Consider the following 24,480-nt stretch of genomic DNA (forward strand, 5'->3'; position numbering starts at 1 on the left):
GTTCGAAGTCAGCCTAGGCAAATAGTTCGCGAGACCCTATCACAAAAATTGGGCTGGCGCAGTGGCTCAAAGTGAAGGCCCTGAATTCAAGCCCCAGTACCACAAAAACAAAAACAAACAAAAAAACGAAAAAGGAACCACATCCAAACCTCTCCCTAGGATCTGCACTTCCTGCAATTATATCCTCTGAGGACATCTAAGTCTGCCCACTCATTTTACAGATGGGGACACCGAAGCCTTAACTTTGATCCCCTCTTTTGGTATTGGCTTTCTTGAAGTGACAAGAGAAAAACAATTGTCTAACATCAGCATGGAGACTCGCACAATGGCCTTCTGAAGATGGAGGCAGGAATCGTGTTTCTTTCTCCCTTTGCTGGGAATAAAAATCAGGGTGTAGAGGCACTGTGCCTTGTTTTAGGAAAAGCATCGAGAACTGAGCTCTCATTTCGTCTAAGAAGCCATTTGGTTTCATATCTTAAGGCTGTGCAGTAGCAGTTCTTTTCACGCTAAACCAGTTTTCCCCCAAGTTACCAAGCAGATGGCTCCAGCAACTTCTGACACACGATCTCTATAAAAGGCTGCCAGGTGTGTCAGCTGGGAACCTGCCCGGGCCTCCAGCCCCCTTTGATACTGGGAAAGCATTCCTCCACTTGAAAAGGCACCGGGTACTTACATTTTTAATGATCAGTGGGTATCTTGTTACTCGCTGCATAGGCTTCAGTATAAAACTAGACAGGGGCATCCCTTTACACCGAGGGTCCATTGCCAATCTCTGAAATAAGAGATTTTAAAAATATATACTTAAGAAATCTGAAAAATCCAAAGTCAGTGATATCAACACTAGTGTTATTTAAGATCCCCACCCATTATCCCATTCATCTGGACAATAACTGAGGAAGGGTATGTGCAGTTATGATAGTTCAGTTAGGACAGTCCAGGGTGAGACAATTTCCAGAGGGAGAATGGGAGACCTCCAGATGTGACCCAACCACCAGGGGGTACCCCACTCTCCAGACTCAAAAAGCCTCCCAAGGGACACATGACTCCTTAGTCACAGCAAAGACATTCTGGCTTTACAGAGAATATTTCTTCCAGATGTCTAAAAAAACTTTATAACATCCCAGGGACCAGGAAGAGTCACAAGACTACACAATCAGAGTAAAAATTCTCCTTAAGTCCTGGGGATGCCAGAAAGGCTGATTCTCATTGTCCAATTTTGGCAGGAGCCAGAACATGCCTCTGGGAGCTCCAGGCAAGGCTAGAAAAGTGGAGCTGAAATTTGGCAGCCAAGCCTCCATCCTCAGGGCCCCCGGCTGATCTCCACCCTTCCTTGCCTGTTTCCTCCCACCACTTTTGCCAGTGCTGTCAATCCCTCTACTGGATAACAGTCCTTTTAGCCCCAAAAGGAGAGCCTGGTCTGCAGGTCACAGGGATTATACTGTGATCTACCTCTCAAAGGCTCAAGTCTAGTTTAAGACCTTAGACACAGGCAGCTGCTACGACCTGGAGCCTGGACACCTGAAGACTGTCAGCCTCTGGGCTTGATGTCCAGCCATGGACATCTTCATACTAAGAACACCTCATAGGAGGCAAAGGCATGCCAAACTCCTGCTGGTGAGGCAGGGAGAGGGGAAGAAGAGAGGGGAGGGGAGGGACTACAAGTGCATTCAGTGATGACCTCATCTTGCCTATGACCAGACACTGGACCCTTGGCTGGAACTGCAGGCCTGTGGTGTTGGCAGCCCAGCATCTGCCCTCCGGTCTTCATCTCACCCTTGGCCTACTTCTTAGCCATCTTTTTCGTCTTTGAATGACCTCAGAAAGCCTCATTCACTGGCTAGCAAATCTCGGTACGTAATGTCAATGAACACCAGAAGAGGAAGAAAAATAATGAGTTTATGTGAGGTTATAGCCAAAAAAGAAGCCACAGTTACACCTCAGGATGATGAGTCAACAAACACAATTCTTGGGGAGCTGAGAATAGCCTACCCCCCAAATGCCTGAGTTACAAAGACATGCCTGTTATCGTTACTATTAATTTGTTGTTTATTCACTCAACTATACTGTTTTAACAAAAGTTATTTTATTCTCTTCCTATTTTTTCCCTGGGAGAGAAGGGGCCTGTTTGAGTGTCCAGTGTGATCAACAGGGATCCACCCTGGCCAACTCTAAGTTCTGGGGACACAGGCTCAGGACAGGGCCAGGTAGATTCCCATGGGCTTCCCAGAGCTTAAGCCTAGGGCCGTGGAGACATCTGGCCATTCCCACTGCAGATGGAGGACAGAGACCAAGAAAAGAACAGAGGATGCTGAAGTTAAACAGAAGGGGAACCCTGAGCCCAAGGCAAATGAGATGCAAGATTTAGACATGCCTCCAAAACCACCACTAACATTGGTTCAAAGACTCTTCAAAGCTTTCAGGCTCAGGGCTGGCCCCTCCTCTCCAAATACACCCTTTTGTGACAGCCACACCTGCCTGCTAGTGACAGTCCCCTACTGCTTAGCCAAGACTTTAATTCCTTCTGGCCTTCAGTGGACAGATGCTTTCAGACTTTTGTTGAGTCTCTCACACAGCCAGCTGCCCAAAGATCACCACCCAGGGTCTCCCTGTGGCCTTGGCTCCTTACTTTGACAAACTCCTTGAAGTCTGGGGCCTCGTCTGTCTTCTGCTGGATCAGGGCAGCCCCGTTGAGCTGGCAGCTGCAGAAGCGGATGTAGGGCTGCATGTGTGGCAGCTGGGCGCTCAGGATGTCACCGATCATCTTCACGGGCATCTTCTCCCCAGACATCTTCTTGCGGACTCTCAGCGCTCTGCATGGAAACACGGGAGGTGAGTGCCACCTTCACGCTGCCCGACAGCACCGCGGCCCGCTTCTAGGTTCTACAGAAATGGAACGTGTGTGAGGGGCACAGACCCGAGGGCCACTAAAACATCTATTTGGGAGACAAGGAACAGAGAAAGAAATGAGACTAGTGCTACAGAGAGGCATCACCAGGTCAGTTTTCTTTGGCACAGTGGCTGTTGGCCACAATTTTTTTTTCTCGTGGAGAAATATAGCATCTGTTTCTTAAAAATTTAGAAAGAAAAAAAAATCAGACAAGACTGCTGGGTGAGTGTCTCACTTCAGGGATTATCTGTGATGGCCCAGGCTGGTGTGGTCTGAGAACTGAGTGACTACCCAAGGGAAATCGCTGTCACCAAAGGCTGGGGAGGCTCACTTTCAAACTAACCAGAACACAATGAAGATGGTAAGTCAATTGCCACAAAAAATAATTCCAGTATGTTTGCCAAAGCCAAGTGTAAATGATCATTTGAACTTCCACTGCTTCACTGCCATGGCTAATTTGAAGCTGACTACATTAAGAGTTCTAAAAAGAGAAGTCTTTTCTCTGACAACAAGCCAGCGAACCCAAGCAGTTTATTCCTAGAAGCTGAATGGAGGCACTGGAGGAATGGGGAGTGTTTGTTCTGGGTTCCACCTGCCATGTGAGTGCTCAAGGTGATAACAGCCAGGACTGTACTTCCATCCTTCCAACTCTTCTAAAATGTGAACTCTTCAAAAACAAAAATAAATAAAAAATAAAATGTGACCTCTTAGCACACACATGGAAGAAGTGATTTTCTACAGGCAAGGGCAGGGCCATAACACGCAAGGCCACGAGTGTGCACCACCGCCCTTGTGATCACAGAGGGTGGTGGGTGGGTGGATCAATGATGGGACAGAGCGGTGTGGTATATGATTCTAACATAAGGCTATTATATAAAAAGGTTCTAGATGTTTCTGTTTGCCCTCTTATCAAAGGCACATTTCTCAGTTTTCAACTCACCAGTAAGGGAGCCAACCTTTTGCTCTTACCTCCAGCCAGAGGCATCATTAGTAGGAAGTCCATACATCACAGCTAGCCTCCTTCTATTTTTATTTAAAAATTCATTATTTAGGGCTGGGCATCATGGTACACACCTGTAGTCCCAGCTTCATGGGAGGCAAATGTCTAAGGCCAGCCTAGGCAAAAGCAAGACCCTATCTGAAAAACAGACTAAAGCAAAAATGACTTGGGGTGTGGCTCAAGTGGTAAATCACTTGCCTCACAAGCAAGAGGCCCTGAGTTCAAACCTCAGTACCACTGAAGAAAAGTTCAGGCTGGGGATATAGCTCAGTGGTTTAGTGTTTGCCTCGCATGCATGAGGCCCTGAGTTCAATCCCCAGTACCACAAAAAAACCAAGAAAAGTTCACTATTTATTTGTGTAACAAATCCTATGTCCCCTAAACACAAGGGGTGTATTTCCATCCTTGGATCAGGAAAGGCAATATGATCAGTCCTGTGGTGGCAGCCCAGGGATCACAGCTTAAATTCTCTGTCCCACTGGCTTCTCTTCCAGCCTGCCAGGAGTCCTCCAGGCCCCAACGTAAAGGTTGTTCACTTGCATGAAGAAATTAGGTGTGTGCGGCCAAGGGGATAAAACAAAATGCTCACTGTCTGGTTTATGACATGGTGTTCGCTCGAGAGCTCTTTCAAGTTCTCTGTAAGTTTGGAATTGTTCATGATAAAATGTTGGAAAGAAGAAAAGGAAATCAGATTCCCAGGAAGCTCCTGTTAAATACAACTATTTTATCTGGAAGCCGAGGATCATAGCCAGGTTGCCCAAACTAGTTAATCAGGTAATCCGAGGAGCAGGGGGAGAACAGGATTCTTGGGGTGGGGGAGGGGGTAGGGCAGCAGGTACATTCACCCCACGATTGACAACGTGCCAGCTGTACACAGATCCCCTGGCTCCTCAGAATGACCTGCGTGGTAGACAGGAGGAGTATCATGACTGTAATCAAAGGATAGGAGAGTCACCTGCCCAACGAAGCTGCCCAAAACAAGACTGAAGATGCTGGGGACATCTGACTCCTGGCTCCATGTTCTTTCCATGGGGGACAGACTGAGTGGAACCCCTAGTTCCTGGGCCTTGGCATCATGCACAAAGCAGTCTCCCTGCCATGTGACTTGAGGCAAATCACTCAACCTCTGAGCTTGGATTTCCCAGTTGTCCGGTACTCTCAGGTCCCACCTCAGGCCTCGAGGCAGGTCAGAGCTAACAGGCGATGGAAAGAAGTGGGGAGCCAATGGCCAACCCTGACTGGCATGTGGCAGGGTGCTGGCCTTTCTAAGGGATACTTGGGCACATCAGACACCTCCCACCCCCACTATAGCTACTCAAAGAGCTTAACAGCAAACTCTGTGTCTGTTTGCAAACCCTGTGTGTCTAGCACGTAAGGTTTGGTACTTGTAGGTTCAGGGCTAACTGACCCTTTCTGCCCAGGTGACAGGGCAGCTTCCATGGGGTGAGTCCTTAGCTTCTACCACAGGCCCAGGGCCCAAGGCCCGCACTTACTGTGCACAGGCGCGTGTTGCTCAGAGGCCTGTGGGAGATGGAATCACAGGCCCTGTCATGCTATGGCTTGAACACGGCCCCAAAGGCTCATGTGCTGGAAGCCTGGTCCCCACTGTGGTGCTGGACCTTTAAGAGGTGGGGCCTCATACAAGGTCATTAGGAGCATGGCCCTTGGAAGGGATTAATGTAGCTCTTACAGGACCCTGGTTAACTCACTGAAGGGCAAGTTGTTGTAAAAGAACAGGCCTGACCCCTGAATTTCTCTCCCACACACATTCCTGCCATCATGAGACCTTCAACCAAAGGCGGAATAAATGGGGCTGCTCAATGTTGGGCGCTCAGCCTCTAAAAGTATGAGCTAAATAAGCCTCTTTTCTTTATTTATAAAGAATCCAGACTCGGGTTTTTTGTTATAGCAACAGAAAATAGACAAATAAAATCTCTACAGGCCAAGGGACTGTAAGCCAGCTGCCCAAAGACACATAGCCAGAGGCAACAGTGAGATACGAACCTGGAGTATGACACCCACCCTATACGGGGGAATGCTTCTACAGCATCCTCCCAGAGGGCACAGGAAAGACTTTCAATGCTTGCCTGGGGCCATCTGTGCTGATCTGTCTCCTAGAGCACAGACAGACATTCAATTCCTTCCTTCATGTTCTCCTTTCTAGCACACGGCCAAGAAAGTGGAGACCTCAAATTACTTTATGAGAACAAGACAGGGACCACAAAGAAAAAAAGATAAAAAAAAGACAGACCATATTTAGAATTAGCAGCTTCCCAGTGACCTGAACATAGAGATGAGGACTGCACGGAAACTTTCAGGCCAGGGCAGCCCTTGCTCCTGGCTGTGGAGCCCAGGGCTTAATCTGCATTCTAGCAAGTGATGTTGTAATGAGGCCTGGTGCCAGAGATTTTGAGTTTTGATTTTTTGTTTTAATTGGATGAGACCCTTATGATAATCTAATGCTCATTTTACAGGTGGGGAAACTGAGGCTCAAAGTGGCAGAACTGTGAGGTACATCCCAGCCCAGGTCCCTGGATTCCTGGCCCAAGCTGCCTCTGTAAAGTAAAGTGGGGATAAAAAGTAAGTGGCCCCAGGCCAGCTGTCTAGAGTCACCCTGCAGGACGAACTCACACTAGACCCAGAATATTTCACACTCTTCTTATTCTGCAGAAGCCAAGAAGCCTCAAGAAGCTGACATTCCCCACCTGGGAGTCCAGGTCCGGGGTAGGTGTTGGGGTTGGGGGCTGCCCTGCACCAAAGACAGAGCCAGTCAGGGAACAAGAACCAGCATTGCCAGATCTGGCAATTCTGGAACCACCATCAAAGCAGGAATTGGTAATTTACTGCCCACCATGAGAAATCTGCAGCATGTTTCCAGAACGCATGAAGGCACAAAAGGACAATGGTTCTTTCAGTGGCAATGAGCAAAAGAGGCAGAAGGTGACACAGGGTGGCATGCATGAGGGACACACAAACGGACCACACAGAGGTGCTGGTGTGTAAGCCGAGGAGGCGCGGCCAGGCTGGGAATTAGAGAAGAAAGGCTTACTTCAGTAGTTTGATATTACACATAATCAGCTCCTTCCAGTTAACAAAAATCATAGCAACCTCTTTTTCTGTCAGCAGCTCAGATTCCATCAGGGGTTTCTGAAAGATCTACAGGTGCAGAAAACGAAGCAGTTCAGAAAGCAAACAGTTAGCTCAAAACTCACACACGCACACACTCACCGCTCTGCGTAGAGCAAGGGAGAGACCTCGGATATGTAACTGGACCTGGGTACCACCTCCCTGAAGAGGTGTGTGGCAGCAGGGAAGGTCGCTACCCCACCCTCCCACTCAGGAGGGGACAAAGGAGGGAGGCCAGTGGAGTCTCTGGAGGATGGGACTTAGCTCCACCAATAAGAAGTGAGGAAGTCAGTCCATTACACAGACAGGTGGGCCTGTCTCACCTGCCCACTGGGAGGAAAAAGGTCCATTGGGACAAGTAGGGGTATGATGAGGCCCGTGGGTATGGGTGGCTCCTTCCTTCTCACCTGCCACCCAGACAAGTCTCAGGCACTTGTCAGGGAAGCAGCAGGACCGACTTCGATGCCCTCTGCCCTCTGCCCACACACAGCCAATTCATGCAGGGGTTGGTTACAAGACGGTTACCCTGCCCTTCTCCTGTACTCTCAAATAAATGAGCCCCTCCCAAGCTTTGTGTGGATGAGCCCAGCAGTAAGTCACAGATCTTGGTGGGGCCTCATATGGCTAAGCTCCTGACCTCCAGGGAGGTCTAGGGCAGGGAATCCTTCTGAAGGTTTTTTTGGGGGACAGGGACAGCTTGTCTTTGAACTAAACTTGGCCAGGTGTGGTTGATCCCTGGGAGTCCAGGCTGTCACAAACAGTTGTGCACTGCACACAGGGACAGCTTCTAAGGAGGTGACATTCACTCCTAGACATTTAATAGCAGTCAAATGTCTTGAGAACTGGCACCTTTTTGGGAGTTGCATCACTTCCAGCTGTTTATGGTGGTCTCTGGACTCCAGCAACCCATCCTGGATCCCTCCAACACTAGTAAGCCCACAGACACTAAGACTATGAGACTAGATGGTTCCACAATGTTTGGGCTGGGGGGGTGGCTTCCAAACCATGACAGTACTTTTCAAGTTGTAGGTGACCCTCAAGTCCAGCACTGCAAACCTGTTTCCTAATAAGGCAACCACCTGTGTGTGGAAAAAGGCTGGTTTTTAAGCAGGGCTACTCAACTCTGTGTTGCCCCGTGTTCCAGACATGGTGGCTGAGGCCTTTCAATGGCTACCTGGGAGGACAGGCCAGTTGAGGCACCATGCCAGGCCAGGGGCTTATGAAGATCTAGGAGGTTTATGGAGCGCTAAGAATAACTCAAGTGATCAGTCCATGGACTGCCATTTTCAGATGCCAATACCGAGGGCCCGGGAGGTCATGTGACAGGCCGTACGTCATCAACAAGTTGGTGGCTGACCTACAACTTCTCTGACTGGATCCAGGAGCCCAACTCACAGTCTCACACCCCATCCCCACTCTTCTACCAACTCCTCCAGGACTTGGGCACTCCTTGGCATGAGTGAGCTCTGCGTCTCTGTGGGTAAGAACTTGGCTGTGTCCTCTCAGTTAAGATCTTTGTCATTGGCTGTCCAGATGGTCCCCACATATCAAAGATTGTCCCAGACTCAGAATCGGGACACAGGCCTTCTCTTCTCAGCAGGGCCTTCCCTTCTCCCAGCCTCCTGCAGTGCCACCTCAGCCACCCACAGCTGCCATTACCTCTGTAACCAACTGAAGGTCATTCACGTAGTTCTCTTCTGTGACAATGAGCTCATGGATATATCCTTGTCGCTTCCTTTCAGTTGGGGTCAACATATCCAACAGATGTAAGTCTGAGCACCCTGGAAAACACAACCATTGTGGACGATTTAGTCCAAGGCTGGGGAAACCCACAGCCCAGGTCCTGTTGACTGCTAGGCCCTGCAGCCTTACTCTGTCCAACAGTGTTGTGAGTTGATTGGTGTCCCAAAAGATACATTAAAGTCTTGGCCCCCTCTCCCACCCCAGGCCTGTGAATGTGACCTGTACTTGGAAATAGGGTCTTTGCAGATGTCATGAAGTTAACATGAGGTCACACACAATTAGGGTGGCCATAAAAAGAGGATCCAGACAGACACAGACAGAGGCCATGTGATGACAGAGGCAGAGATGGGAGTGATGCATCTGTAAGTCAAGGGAAGCCTCAGATTGCTGGCAATTCTAGAATCTAGGAGAGAGCCAGAATGGATCCTCCCCAGAGCTGAGGAGGGATTTCAGAACTCTTGCCCCAGAATTGTGAAAGAATAAATTCCAGTTGCTTTAAGCCACTCAGGTTGTGGTCATTTGTCACAGTAGCCCTAGAAATGAACACAAGTGACACACTCTTGCTTCATCCAAAACACGAAAACAATATTAAAAGACTTGGTAAGAACCAGCCAGCACTTCCATGTCAGGCACCGTGCTCAGAGCTTTACACGGGCAACTGTGTTTAGTGCTCCTGTATTATGTTAGAATTATCCCCATTATATAGACAGGAAAATTGAGGCTCAGAGAGGTGGCTCACCCCAGGTCTCTCAGCTTGGCAGTAATGAAGGCAAAAATCCAACCCTAAGACTTTGACTCCTGAGGCTGTGCTCTAACCCGGCTCACCACTGTCCATCCCAAGATGCAGGAGGGCACGCTGTTATAGGGAAGCTGGTTTTTGGAGGATGAGGTGGTTGTAATGAGGCTCCTGAAGGACCCGGGGCCAGGTGGATGAAGGACACATCCAGACAGAGCTGGGAAAACTCTCCAGGACAAGGCCACTGCCTGGTCCCCATGGCAGCTAAGCTGCAAGCTTCAGGTAGACCCTCTGACTGTGGATGAACTCCAGGAAGGCCAAGGCTGCCAGAAAATGGCTACTCTGCTGCCCTGAGCTGGGCCAACTCCCGACTCTGCCCACTTAGCTTGTTATTTGAGGTTTTGTTTGTGTGGAATCTTTGTGGCTTATCTGCAGAGCCTGTACCCTGCTCCAAACATCCATATTGAAGGGTGGGGAGGCTCCATTCTTCAGAGCACCCCAAATGCAGGCCTGGACCCACCTCTTCCAGGCCAGTGATCCCTCCATACACACACTTCTTTTTATTAGAGGGTCATTAATGGCAGAAGCCAAATTTGTAAAATAGACTGGCAGATGTCCTGGTGGCAGGTGGAGTCCCATTCACTTTCTTTTCTCGTCCCCTCTACTGCCCACAAGGGGGCGCACTAGAACACAGTGTGAAGTCCTCTGGCAGTTCTCAAAGTGTGGTCCCCACACCAGCAGCACCTGTGATCTAAGATGAAAATTACCAGGCCTTTGCCAAGTCTTGGAAGTGTGGTCCAGGAATCTGTGATTTAACAAGCTCTCCGGGTGATTTTTTAGGCATGCTAACGTTGGAGAAGGCTGCTCTGGACTACCAGGGGTTCCTCAGAGACTCCGTCTCACCCAAGGGCATTATCTGGGCTCATGACTGAGCTTGTCTATATGCTGGAAGCTTCTGGAGATAGAATGATCCCTCTGGGGCAAATGGTATCATGGACTTCTTGAAATGCTTCAGTGTTCCAGAGTTTAGCGCTAGGGCTGGTCCAGCCCTTGATTTTGTTCCCTCCCCTGGCCAGTCGTCCTTTCTGGATGCCATAGCCATGTCATAGTCTCTCTCATTGGGACAGGAACATTCCAGAACAGGCAGGAAGATGCCAGGAAAGCATCAAGAAGGAGCCATAATTATGTTAATACCCTCCACACCCTTCCATCCTGGACCTCACTCAGAGCCACTGCCTGTGGCCAAGCTAGACTTCCCCAGGGCTGCAAGGTGAGTATGACCCTTTGCACACTTGCAGATGTATCTGAACTTGGCCCATCTGCTCAGCCACCCACGTGGACCAGCTCTTCTTCCAGCCTGGGGTGTTGATTGTCTTTTATGAAAACATCTGCATTAGTGATGGCTCTCAGGAAGGAAGCAAGTTGCAATTGCTCAATCTTTCATTTCAGCCAGCTTCTGCTCAGCTGCTGAGTGAACTCAGGGTGGGGGATGCTGAGGGGCCTCCCTGGTTTCTTTGACTCTTCTTGGGAAAGTCATCCAGGAAACACTTCTTAGTTGGGAAGAGAGGCATACCCAATTCCTGCCTTATTTTTGGCCCACTCTCCTGTGAGTGAGTCCAAGGGTGAGGATTCAGCCCATTTCTTGTTTAAGATCAAATGCAGCCCATGCATTTAAGACGAGGCCTCTCGTGGGTGCATTCTTCCCTGGAGTTTTCAGGATGCTCGCTTCCAAGAGGATATTAAAATACTAGTACCGAACAATAGTTCTAAATTCACCTAACAAACATGGTATAGCAACGTTTGCAGCAACCAAAACATCAGGCTAGCAGTGGTCACAGCTGGACCAGTCTTCTGACCATTCCATTAGATCACAATTTCTTTAGAGAGAGGCGATGGTTCCCATAGGATCTTGCCCAGCAAATGCATGTGCATGTACACCACGTACACGCACGTTGTACACGCAATTGTATTGGGTGCAAAGGTCCCCCCATGAATGTGAACACCACTCATGTGTTCCACAAATATTTATTAACATTCCACCATGAGTCTGACACTAACTGTGCTGAGTACAGGGGTTCAGGATGAAAGAGAGATCGCTGCCTTCCAGAGTCCAGCTCAGAACTCTGGGTTTCAGTGGTTTTCAGCTGGATGTGGTACTGCCCCCGTCCCCCATGCTGCCAGGCTGAAAGTGGTACTGTCCCCCAGGCTGAAGCCGGTACTACCCCCACATTAGGCTGAGACTGGTACCCCCCACATCAGCTTAAAGGTTGTACTGCACCCCACCCCACTCCACTCCCAGGGATGAGAGTGTGTTCTTGTCCTAATGACAAGATGGTTGCTAGAATTTGGCATGCTGAGCAGGACTGCTAAAGGACCAGAGGACAGAGGACTGCCCACACACATGCCAACAGACCCTGTTGGGAAACACCACCATTACTAGAAATCAATACCAGACTAGGATTACACTCTGCAGCAAGAAGGTGTGAGGGACCAGAGACACACTGGAGCATCTGAGGGATGGGAAACAAAGCCTTGTCAGGAGAGGTCAATGGCTTGCTTTGGATTCCAGAAACTTCTCTGGGTACACAGCCAAAGCACCTGCATAGGGGTCAGGGAATCCTAGGTGCCCTGGTCAATTAGGGATGGATTGCATGGCTGCTGCAATCCTCCTGTCCTGGGCAATCCCAGCCTTCTGGTCCAAACACCTGCAAGGCCCAAGTCAGATTGGTGGAACTCAGAGGTGTTGGGAGGCTGGGGGTGGAGGGGTTCTGGGCTGCTTGCCCCAGTGAACCCCAACCCATGCATATTCAACTGCAGCCTTTCTGAAAACAGTAGGCTGGCCCTGATGACCTCCCCAGGACCCAGAACACAATGAAAATCAAAGGCTTTGCAGGGAGTTTGGGCTCCACGTTACCCACCAACCATATTGGCTTGAAATGGTCTTTTTAGCCACTAAACTTCCCCTCAGGATACTGTTTAAAAAGTTCTTGCTAGTGAATGCCAGACCAAGAGAACCATGAAAGACTTTAAAAAGCATTTTGAACTCAAAAATATCCTTCCTCTGAAAACTTAATATTTAGAAAAACAAGAGTTTTTAAAAACTTCCATTACTCAAAGCAGGGCAAATGGAAAAGACATTGCAAATAAAAACGTTTTCTTTAAGGGTGGAGGGACATGGTCACTCTCTCCTTTGGGTCCTAGGAGAAACATGGCTTCAGCCCCCTGGCCCAGTGAAACACGAGGGAATAAACTGGAAAATGGTTGTCCACGCCTGTGGAGGAGGGATGCAGGGAGTCTGGTAACTAAACTCTACTCACAGCTGAAATAATATTGCAAATGACTCCAAGCAGTTAAATGTTCCCCCGTGACAGCCCACATAATATCCCTAATACACGCCCCTAAGTTTTGTATAATTTTCTTAAACACATTTACAAAGTAGAGAGAGAGATGTGACGCTCTTTGGAAGGATTAGAGACTGGCACACTGTAGAAGAGTGAGAAAATCAAACCTCAAAAAGGCCATCGTGTACCCTTCAGCCATTATTCATATAAACAGTATCATTTATTTCAAAACAGTGTCTTTTTATTTCAAAAGTAATACATGAACACATGCATGTGGTAAAATTTCAAAGAACACAAAAAGCTTTTAGGATAAAAAGTGAGTGGGTCTCTCCTCGCTTCTAATCTTTCTGTCTTTCCTAACACAGTTCTGAAAAACAAACCAGCCCTCACAGCAAGCTGGCCAAATAAACAGGACTGGTTCCTGTTCTGAAGGGGCAAAATATGTAATAAATTGGCCAATAAATATTTATTAAGTTCCTATGAAGTCCAAGAGACACAGAAATAAGCAAGATACTGTCCTAGACATTGGGGAAACTCAGATGTTTGGAGAAGAGTCCACAGGAAAATTAAATTTAAAATAGCAAGCACTGGAGTGGGCCAGACAGCAGTGCTGGTGAGAGGGAGGTGAGGAGAAGAGGCACTCAATAAACTCAGTGAGGTAGGAACCCTCTGCACTGGGGAGGTCACTGCCTACTGAGGCCCACCTTGTGCTGGGCTTCCTGATGGCTAGGGAAGATGAGACCGTGCTGTTGAGCACGTGAGGACCAGCACGAGAAATATTCCTCTGCATGCCACATGAGCACAAAGACACTGGGAGTGGAAGAAATAGGAAAGGTTATAGAGGTCATGATTCAGAACAAGACTTTAAGACAAAATGTGGAGGGACCAGAGCAGAGTACTATAGAAGTTTGGGTGATGTCTTTTCATCTTAAGGGCAAAAATATATAATGCCTCTTCCAGTCCAGATCCTATTGCTAAATCGCCCTGGGTCAGTATTGGCAGAATACATGTTACTTGGGCACCTGGAGCTCCTGTCTACACTGCAGGCATCTCGAGAGGTGATCCAAATGTGGGAAGTGGGGTCCCTAAGGACTTAGTCTCTCCTGCCAGGTGAGCCCCATGGGGTTGCAATGGATACTCTTCGGGAAATTTATCAAATTGTGCTTCCTCTAATATCCTGGGAAAATGGTATGTGGGGTGGACTGTCATGTAGGAAAAGTAGATAAGCCCAAGTGATACGACCCGAAGAAACTTTTCTGGTCAAATGCTATGTTGTTCCGGCTCACAGCTGATGTCTGAAACCCCAGTGCTCTGCAAGCTATGAGGTCATGCGTTCTGTGCTGGGAACTGGGGTCAGTGATGGGGGAAGTGGCCAATCCTCATCCCTTGAGATCCTGATGTCTGCAGGGGGCTCAGGCATGCCAGGCTGACTTGCATCCTTGCCGACTCACACGTGTCTCTGAAAGGGCTTTGCTGCAAATCATCAATCCTGGAGACCTCAGAGTTGCAAATTTGTTTTGTAGGTCTGGAGGAGTGGTTGAGGGCCTGCCTAGCCAGTGTGAGGCCCTGAGTTCAAACCCCAGTACTGCCAAACAAACAAACAAAAACCTGAATTGTGTGAGGGTCTGCAGAAGCTGGTGGTCAACAGAGGCCCATGGTGAGAGATGAGGAATGTCACCTAATGGCACCAAAGACTCTTGTGCAGCACCTGGACATCCCACTCTGGCCTGTTTTGGAGGCTCATCATACCCTACATAGCTGGATCCCTCTGGGAACATCCACTTAACTGCACTAGTTATGGCCATAGCCCAAAAGCTTGAAAGTACAAATAGGCTTTGTTTTCTTCCAAGAAGGGCAATCTGGCCTAAATGGCTTGTCAGGCATTTTAGGAACTGTTGAGAAGTGGTAGAAATTAAATTCCTGTCAGGGCTAAATCATCTCCTAATTTTCCATAAGTAGGAATACAGGGGGTGGGGAGGGCATTTAATCTATGTCTTCATGACTGACGCTGGGATTCCTGGCATGTGCGTTATGTCTCTTTATGGTAGGCAGGTTTTAGCTCACTCTTGGCTCCATTTGTGTCACTGCCCAGATTTTCCTGCTTTCAATGTGCCCTATCCTGCAGGAGGCAGCTGCCATAAATCAACCCTTAGGCTACACAAGGCAGATTAAGGTGTGACAGTAGAAGTGTAAGCTCATTTTTGGAATTCACAGTAGTTTTGACTGGAGGGGTCTGGAAGTATTTTGTAGAGGAGTAATTTTAGTTGGCTATTACTGTGGTTGAAATATGCCCCCCAAGTTTCACGTTGGAACCTTGATCTCCAGGGCAACAGCGTTGTGAGATCAGGTCCCATGGGCTCTGGTCTCATGGATGGATCAGTGTTGTCATATCTCAGGTGTGGCTCCTGATAAGAGGATGTGCTCCACCCTGGTCCCTCTCTCCACCTTTCTGCCATGGAATGACGCAGTCCCTGGATCTTGACCTTCTCAGTCTCCAGAACCATTTCTTTATAATTTACCCAGACTCTGGTATTCTGTTACAGCAGCACAAACTAAATCAGATGTCACTAGGCAGGTGTCCAGGTGGGCGGGCAGTAGTGACGGATTTAAATAGAGAGGACACTGGAGCAGAGAGGAGTCAGCATGGGGTGCCTGGAGCCCAGAAACGTGTGGAAGAGGGAAGCAGATGCTGGGGTGATGGTTATAACAAGAGTGAGTGCCGAATGCCACGCTAAGCCCCCAGCTCTGGTGCTATGAATGTATTAATTCACTGAATCCTCCCCAATAATCTTATGCAGTGGTTACTGTCACCTCCATTGGGAAGATGAAGAAATTGAGGAATGGAGAAGAAAAATAAGTTGACAAAGCCTCAGTTAACAAGTGCCGAAGGGCGTCTGGCCTGAGTCCATGCTCATAATCATTGCACCTATTGCTTTGCTGGAGAGCTGGTGTTATAGTGTGTTCAGGTGGCCGTAACAAAATGTCAGAGGCTGGGAAGCTTAAACAGCAGAAATTTACTTTATTACAGCTCTGCAGGCTGGAAGTCAAGGTGTAGGCAGCATTGGTATCTCCTGAGCCTCTCTGCTTGGCTTGTCAGTGTCCTTTCTCCCTATCTTCTCACAAGGGCTCCTCAGTGCATGCATATTGCTGGTGTACCTCTGTATGTCCAGTTTTTGTTTTTGTTTTTTTTTACAAGGACACTGGTAAGATTGGATTGCTACCCCCAGCCCTATTTAACTTAAATCCCTCTTTGAAGACACTGCCTCCACATTTGGTCCCATCCTGAGGTCCCTGGGATTAGGGCTTCAACTCATAAGTGTTGGGAGACACGGGGTGGCCCACACCCCGATGGGAGGCACAGCTGAGGAGGCCTTGGTGCAGGGCAGGGAAGTTCAGTCTGTATTTTGGGGATATCACTATGGTACCTGGGTAGAGGATGGATGGGATGAGCTTTCCAGTATGGCTGCCCACTGCAACCACCCAAGGAGCTTGAAAAATCTGTGCCACTACTGGACCCAAGTCTGATTAAATCTGACTGGTAGGACCCAAATGGCCACCATTTGTAAAGCCCCCATGTCGTTCCAATGTACAGCTGAGGGAGGACCACTCATTAGAAGAAAGAGGGCCTGGAAATTGAGATAACTGGTATGAAAAGAGTGAGGGAGCGAGATTTGGAATCTAAATCTGTTCAGGTACATGGAGACTGAGGCTGCCATACTGCTCAGGTGAATCCAGCCCGTGGCAGGTCACTCAAGCATCTGTCCAAGGGGCTTGATGGCAGTGACAGCACCATCTCACTGAGGCCATCCACAACCTGGAGTTCAGAGATCCTGATGCTCTGCTCCTGGTGCCCCTGTTGCTGCATGTAAGGCCACATTGCCACCACTGGCCCCCAGCTCCCATGGTCACTCCACTCAATGCCCCCATTTCATGGTTGGGACAGCACAGTTCAGAGATGTATGGAGTCAGGAATGAAACTTTAGCTTGGGCACGCTCAGGAAATGACACCATAAGGAAACACTGGAATGGACCAATGGGTTCACACCCTTTTATCTTCCAGAGCTTCGCACAAAGTCTGGCTGAGAGGACACATTTGTCTTTGGGAAAGCAGGGCTGATGGCACCCAGTTCGGGTCAACGCAGCTAGGTCTTCTCTGAAAATGACACTTGGCTGACCAGTCCCAGGACAGCTCCAGCTCACAGGAGGCTCTGGAGGCCACACAGAGGGGCCCGTGTACTTCCTATCCCAAGCAGACTGTGTTCAGGAAGACTAAGAATAGCCTGGTATCCGGGGTCCTCATAAACTTGGCACACTGATGCCTTTAGGACACAAGAGATACCCTGAATCCGAGACATTTCTACCCAATTTCAGCAACAGCCCAGAGCCACCCATATGCTTTTGTGACACTTCTACTCTATAGTCGGGGAGATGCAAAGGCAGGTACATGCATGAACAGTAGTTTGTAGGGTGATTGTAAGAATGATGAACAACTCTTATGATTACTAAGTTCATTTCCTGTTTAGGGCCTTTTCATAAGAATTTAATTTTTTCAACAAAGACTTCTCCAGCTCAGGCTTTGTGCTGAGTTCTAGGCCACACACAGTGAGGACAATAAACAAAACTGCCACACCCGCAGCCTAATTGGGGAGGAAGGACTAAGCTGGTGGAACAAGGTAGAACAAGGGGAGGGAGCAAGGTGAGGGCTACTGTACCCATGACCTCCTGAGCAGGTATGGGGGGGTTCGGGGGGACATGAAAGTGTGTGAGAGTCACCTGCCCTCTGGCTTATAATCAAGGGAGGGCACCATCAGCCTTTGACCAGGGGGTGTTCTGTGAAAGGCTTTTTAAGTAATGTGGTTCTGCAGACAGAACCTAGGGCCTCTGAGCTATACCCCAGGCCTCAGTGAGCATCTTTGTGGGTCTGAGATGTGGGGGCCTTGCCCTAATGAGGGATGTAAGAGCATCTGCCTTTATGTGTCAGCCTCCCCATCCACTAATTGTCATGTGTGACAAGGACTCAGAAAAGAGTGGGTCATGGTGAGGTAATGCAGTGGGAAGTGGGGCAGAGAGAGCAGGAGGGCGAAGATAGGGGACAGGTAAGAGCACTTCCTACTGGGGTACACCAGCAGCTTCAACTTGACACAGAATCCTGGGGAGGTGGTGAGGAGGCTGTGGCAACCAGGGAAGGTTCTGGGCTGGGGAAGACTGGACGGGCAGGCTAGGGCCAGGTGGTAGAGAGGTTCGTGAACTCAGGTGCTCACATATCACCTGCTAATTAGACAGGCAATGCACAGGAGCTCTGGGCTGGGGGGTGGTGGGTGATGCTGGGGAAGTCGAGTTACAAAATCTCTAAGGCTAGGAGGCTCCACATCCATGCTGCATGCACACCCCTCACGTCCTCCTGACATGGGCCTAGGATGCTGTTGTGGGGAGCAGGAGTGGGTTCCAACTTCACCAGGTACCGTGATGAAAATGTTCTGTTCCATGAAGTGGTTTGTGAGCTGGAGAGGGCCAGATGGAAAGCCTTTGGGGCCACAAAAGCCAGGACTTTTGTGAAGGTCATGATGGTGACTCATGAGGTGAACAGAACTAGAAAGCACAGTGGGCCAGGAACGGGGCCCACCTTGGGGGCTTCACCTCATTGAGCATAAAGGACTGAATCAGCTATAGGAGGCTCCCCAAAACAATGATGACTGAACTGGGCTAAAAACTGAGCATAGCTGGGAATAAATGAAGATGGGAAAGGCAAGAGAAGAAGGGGGCATATCAGGCAGGGTCTTGCAGACCACATAGAGGATTTAGGTCTTTTTCCTACATGAATAGGAACCCTCCTGAAGGATTTTAAGCAGAAGTTGTGTTTTTAAAAGTAGCTCTCTGCCCTCAGCATGGTGAAAGACTAAAAGGCAAGCACGAATACAGAGACCACCCATGACTGTGCCATCCCGATGGAAGAGCAGAAACAGCTCATTGGCCCCAGGGCCTTTGCACTTAGTATTCCTTAGGCTGAGACTGTTCCTCCCCATGACTTTGAACAGGGGCACTGCAGTCAGATCTCCACCCCTTGTTGTCTTTCAGAGGTCTTTCCAGGCCCTCCCCTTCATAGAGGGCTGGCCCTTGGTCACGTTCTGTCTCATTCTGTCCATCATGAGCTAGAATGACTGTTGATTTGTCAGTTGGCATCTCCTCCTTGTTTCTCCATCTGTTGAGCACAGCCGTATCACCAGGCTGGTTCCATATCCTGCAACCAGGTCCTGTGGAATGCATCAGGAGGGCAATCCCGGGCAGGATGGTGCCTTTGACATAGCAGGAGGGGAAGAAGGAAAGAAGAGAGGGCGAGAGCAGGGAGAGTTCTGGCAGGTGACTTCCACCCCCTGAGACGGGCTGGGGTGGAGGTTCCCACTGGATACTGAGTCTGGTTACTGAGAATTCAGCTGTGTGGGGCCTTCCCCTGGGGTCCTAGAATCCACAGCAACACCCCAGGGCAGAGGCCTCTTTGGTCTTGCCTTCTCTGCTGGGCAGATAACAGCTTGGGCTCTGCTGGAGGCCCGGCACATAAAGCAGAGGCGTCTGAGGCCTGGATGTGGAAAGGAATCTCGGGGTGCATGGAGCAGGGTGGTGACAATGAACTTCTCATTCTCTAAGTGTGCTGGGGCAGAGATGGTGCTTTGGTCCCTGTCCAAGCTGCATGACTGCAAAAAATACTCCAGTAGCTGGCATGTCGGAGTGTGGAGGGGAACATTCCGTCCTGTGCTGGCAAAAGAACACAAGGCCACAGATGGCTGTGATGAGAAATAAAGGACCCAGTGACTCAACACATTTGCGACAGGTTTATTGTGGAGCACTGCATGGGCCTGCCAACACAGTCCACAGATGTGACATTTAAAAGCCTTGCACATTCATTTGCCCTGTTGGCCACCCCACCATCAGCCGTGTGAAACATGTGGCTTGTCCACATCCCCAGACTGTCTGCTGCGGGGACAGGGAAGCATGGCCTTAGGGCACATTTCAGGAGCTTGGGAAGGATGTTTTGAAAAGCTACTTGCTTCAATGCAGGTTGGCCTCTTGCTGGTGGTGGGGAGGGGCTCGGACTTGTATACAAGTTAGTGGGGCAAACTTGCAAGGCCATGTCTGAGTGCTCTAGGTGTCCAGTCTCTCTCTCTCTCTCTCTGAAATCCTGACTCTGAAAAAGCATGTTTGCTAATAGGCCTTTAAACACACCCAACCCATCTGCTGTCTCGTTAAGCAAGCAGTAAGGCCCTTGATTGGATCTCCGGATGCTCAGAGACCAGGCACAAATGTCTTTTCTCTCAAAGATCACAAAGCTACAATGCACTGGGTGCTCCCTCACCACTGCAGTTATTATCTCTCCATATGTAAAGCAGGAAACTAGAGCCCAAACACATTAGGTAAATAACACCGGCACAGCTGGGATTTGAACCCCACTCTGAACCACCATCCTAGACTACTTTGGCCCCACTAAGGGCCCAAGATACAACTAGGTTGGTTTCCCCATCTTTCTATAGGTAGGAGCCTAGAGAAAAATAAGATGGCCTGGGATTGTAAGGGAGGATGGAGTCAAGTATTAACTTAGCTAAGTGGTGTTATCTAAGCACCACAGGCTTCTTTTGGGTGAGGTCAGGAATGAAAGTTTAGCAGCCACTGCTGGCCCAGAGTGAGGTATCTGGGGCAAGCCTGGTTTTAGAAAACTTGTCTGCAGGCAAGAAGGATGAAGGGCTTGAGGCAGCCCTGGTGGACCTATGCACTGAAGATGTGCACTGGTGTGTGAAATCCTCATCTAGGGGCTCCACGCCAATGGCAGTGGCACAGGAACCACGAAAAGGAAAGGGACCTGTTTTCATCTTTCAGAGTGGCAGCCGCTTGGGGCTCTGGAACAGCGGAGAGTCAGAAGAGCTGCTTTGAGAACATCATCATGTTTCATCAGACTCTGTGTCCTCACTGTCAAGTTCGAGGCTTTGAGATTAAGTCTAAGATTGACCTTGTCACATAATCGGCAGGGAACATCTCTGTCTCCCCCACCCCATTTTCTTTCCTGCTTCTCTGGTGGGGCCTAGAACACAACACTAGCTCCGTGTGTATATGGGGATGACAGGGACTGAGAAAGGGAAGGAAGGCACAGTATGGGGTGTGTGAGGGGAAACTAGGGACCTTGGGAGTGAAGCAGCCTCCTCAATGAACACTGTGGGTCACAAGTGCCTCCCTTCTTCTGGACCAGGGCTCAGAGAACTTCATCAAGAGAAGGGAGTGCCCAGCTTAACACAATGATGGCCAGCTGGAAGGAAGAGACACTTCCTCTTTGAGGCTTGCAACCTCACGTGGAAATGAGGTGCCACACAGATGTGGATGGTGCAGCTGTCGGCCTCTGCCAGAATCTTCTGTTCAGTTTTGTATATCCCCTGGCTGTACCCTGACCTCACCATTCAACCTTTTGTTACCAAACTACAGATGAAGGCCTGGAAGTCACAGTGTCACACGAAGACTGCCAACACCATAAGATGGGAACAGCTTCTGTTAGGAAGTATGCTTAACAGCAAGTTGCACAAACATAATGTACATGCATCTTACAGCTGATGCTCATTTAAAAAAACCTCAAATCCTTAGTTCTTGTGAATTGAATCATATAATTTAAAAATGCCTGGGGAGCTTTCAACATAAAGAACAGAACCTCCCTGAGAGGCTAAAGGTGAATCCTTACTACATATCAGGAAACATTCTGGAAGTCTGACATTTTTGTATGTGGTGTTCTCTCAAAAAAAGCCCCCCAAAACTTGGCTAAAGTGAAATATTCACAAAAGGTATAACTTTTGACCTTATGTTTCTCTATGCTACCAGATCCAAAATATCAGGTATTTTGTATTTGTCTATATACTTGTAGGCCCTCTGACATTCAATGTAGTTTCCATTAAAAAATTCTCTTGGGTATTTTTTGAACTAAAAAGAATGAACAGGATTAATTTATAATTTTGTCAAAAGACAAAAAAATCACTGTCAGAAATGATTTTTAATTTGCCAGGAAGCAGGGCTGACAGTACATTTTCTAATTGTTACCTAGGGGAGCTTCCCAACACTGTGCTGGGGTCAAGACTCCATCCAGATCAGGGTCCCTCGTCCTCATCCTTCTCAGCCCACAGAAACTCGAGGGGCAGCCCTTCCAGGATACTACTTCTGGGAAGCTCGTGTCTAAAGGACATTTTGGTTTCCTCAGCAAGGTGATGTGGCATGTCCAGACCTGGACTCTGGTGTCTTCTATAGTACTTTGTTTGTTTGATCCATTCATAATAGACATTTTTGAGTACCTAACCTACCACGCATAGGCAATGATATATTTTATATTGGGTTGAGCTATATGAAATTTATGTTTTTATGGGCAAGAAATAGTAATGATGGCAATTTCCTATGGTTAAACCTACCAGTTAGAGGGTTTTCCTAAGCTCATGTTACTTTTTCTCCTGATGGTGTCAAATCCATTGGATAACCAATTCTGATGGCTGATTTAATTGCCATTCTGATGGGAGCCTGGCTTTGCCTGGGCTCCTTTCAGAAACAGGACAGAGACTAGTTCCCATTACATATGCAATGCTATAATATTTTGTAACTTTATAAAGGGATGGGTCCCTGCTTTAGATCATCTCTTTCCAAAGATTCTATGTGGATACAGTATGGAGTTGGGGCTGTTGGACTCCCCAACTCCCAGGGTTGGAGGGTGACTCAAGTGCACAATGAAGATTCTGTTTGTGAGTGTCTTCTTATCTATATGCCCCTGGAGCAAAGTTCAGTTGGGATTCAGCTGAATCCCTAATTCAATTGCAAGTATATTCACCCAGATTAACAACAAGAATTTAGTGATCAGTTATTTTTCCTTAACAAATATCTCAACCCCCCCCCAAGAAACCTGATACCTTTAAACTCTGAGGCCAAGGGAGATGTATCATATCCCTTTTCCGATTTAATTAGAAGATGGTTTCCCTCCCTTTTGTTCAACTTTAGTTTAATCTAATACCAAAGTGCAGAGAATATGGGGAATAATCAAGATGTTAAAATACAAAACCAAGGTTCTATGGTATTTTTTATATGGCAGAAATGAGATGAACTATTAAATGATTAAACTTACTCAACAATGGTTACTGGGGTCACCCCAGGAGACATGAGCAACCAGTAGACATTAGCCACAGTGGCCAGTGGGGCAAGACCAGGGTTTCTCAGCACTAGTGACACCTGGGGCTACATCATTCTTTGTTATGGGAACTGCCCTTGGCATTGTAGGATGTTAAGTGGCAGCCCCAGTCTCTATACACTAGATGCAAGGAGCCTCCTCTGGATGAGAACCACGGGGTCAGATGGATACTCTGCAGCCCAAATAAACTGAATGAGCTGTGAGGGAAACTAGTGTTAGCTTCACAAACTCGGAAGAAAGCCTGGAGGACAGATCACAGAGACGGTGCCAGAGTGAGGCACAGAGAGCATTACCCACCTTGACTACTTTATTCTCCAATCAAAGTCAAGACCAGCCAGATGCTGGTGGCTCATGCTTGTAGTCCTAGCTACTCAGGAGGCAGAGATCAGGAGGATTGTGGTCCAAAGCCAGCCTGGCCAAATAGTTCGAGACTCTAACTTGAAATACCCAACACAAAATAGGGCTGATGGAGTGGCTCAAGTGGTAGAGTAACTGCCTAGCAAGTGTGAGGCCCTGAGTTCAAATCCTAGTACCACTAGCACCAAAAGAAAAGGAAAACAAAGTCAAGAAGAAGAATGAACACTGGTTTAGAGAGGTGAGGATGTCCTGGGGAAGAGATGGAGCCCAAATACTTGACCACTGCTCCTCAAGGGGGGGCAATGGGGGACAGAAAGATTCCCTTGAGGTCCCCCTCTAACCCTTTGCAGGTCCTGACATCCAGGTCTGTTAACAGCTACTTCTCTTCCCACTCCACCTGGCCTTATACTTCAGACTTCAGCTGCAATATCGATTCATTCTAGAATAGCTGTTGATTCTTTGCCTACAGTCCCCTCTCCCACCGCAACCCCTGCTGTGGATGGCCTGCTCACTGCTGCTTCTCACCTGCATTCCTGGCACAGGATTTATCACATACACCCTGTAAATATTTACATGGGCTTTTGTTTTTATGCTTGCTCCTTCCATTAGGATGTGAATTCCATGAGGATGGGAGCCCTATCTCGAGTGTGTACCACACTCTCCCAGAACCCAGCCGGTTCTTGGTAGACGTCTCCCCAAGAGACATCTCAATTGACAAGACTGAACTCACTTTTCAACTGACGGGCAGTACAGGCCCAGTAAGTGAAACTGACGCAGATGAAATCAAGGACGTGGTCATACAGCCAACAACAGTGTCACCCATGTATATACTGCTTGTTTCCACAAAGGCAACAAGACCAGAGTATGCCAGACAGAAGCGGATCACAAGCCACCACATGGAAAATGGGCGAGCTTCTGACTTTACCCACACATATTTTGGGTTTTCACCCATCCTTTATTATAAATCTTTTGGATAAATGTTTTGTACCCTGAGCCAAATCACACATCTGCCAACGTTGTGTCAACAACATAAACCAAGAGCCCGATGAGATGGGCGACAGCTAAACCGGTGGCACAGTTCTATGCTGGTAAACCAGT

The 24,480-nt window shown here is 48.4% G+C and overlaps 1 protein-coding gene across 8 annotated transcripts in view; it reads right to left on the bottom strand.

Annotated features, from left to right (window-relative positions):
* Window positions 1-24,480, bottom strand: part of Itsn1 (intersectin 1) — a 205,055-nt gene that overhangs the window by 28,827 nt on the left and 151,748 nt on the right. For 7 of the 8 annotated variants that reach the window (XM_074072743.1, XM_074072746.1, XM_074072744.1 and 4 more), the window contains 4 exons: window positions 8,673-8,794; window positions 6,937-7,043; window positions 2,627-2,810; window positions 674-772 (listed from right to left, as the gene is read on the bottom strand). In XM_074072743.1, coding sequence (XP_073928844.1) covers window positions 674-772; window positions 2,627-2,810; window positions 6,937-7,043; window positions 8,673-8,794 — 512 coding nt within the window. Of the gene's footprint in view, window positions 1-673; window positions 773-2,626; window positions 2,811-6,936; window positions 7,044-8,672; window positions 8,795-24,480 lie in introns of those variants that run through there. The other variant, XR_012447870.1, reaches the window with a different exon arrangement.

This window comes from Castor canadensis, chromosome 5 (assembly GCF_047511655.1).
Source record: "Castor canadensis chromosome 5, mCasCan1.hap1v2, whole genome shotgun sequence".
Classification (NCBI taxonomy): domain Eukaryota; kingdom Metazoa; phylum Chordata; class Mammalia; order Rodentia; family Castoridae; genus Castor; species Castor canadensis.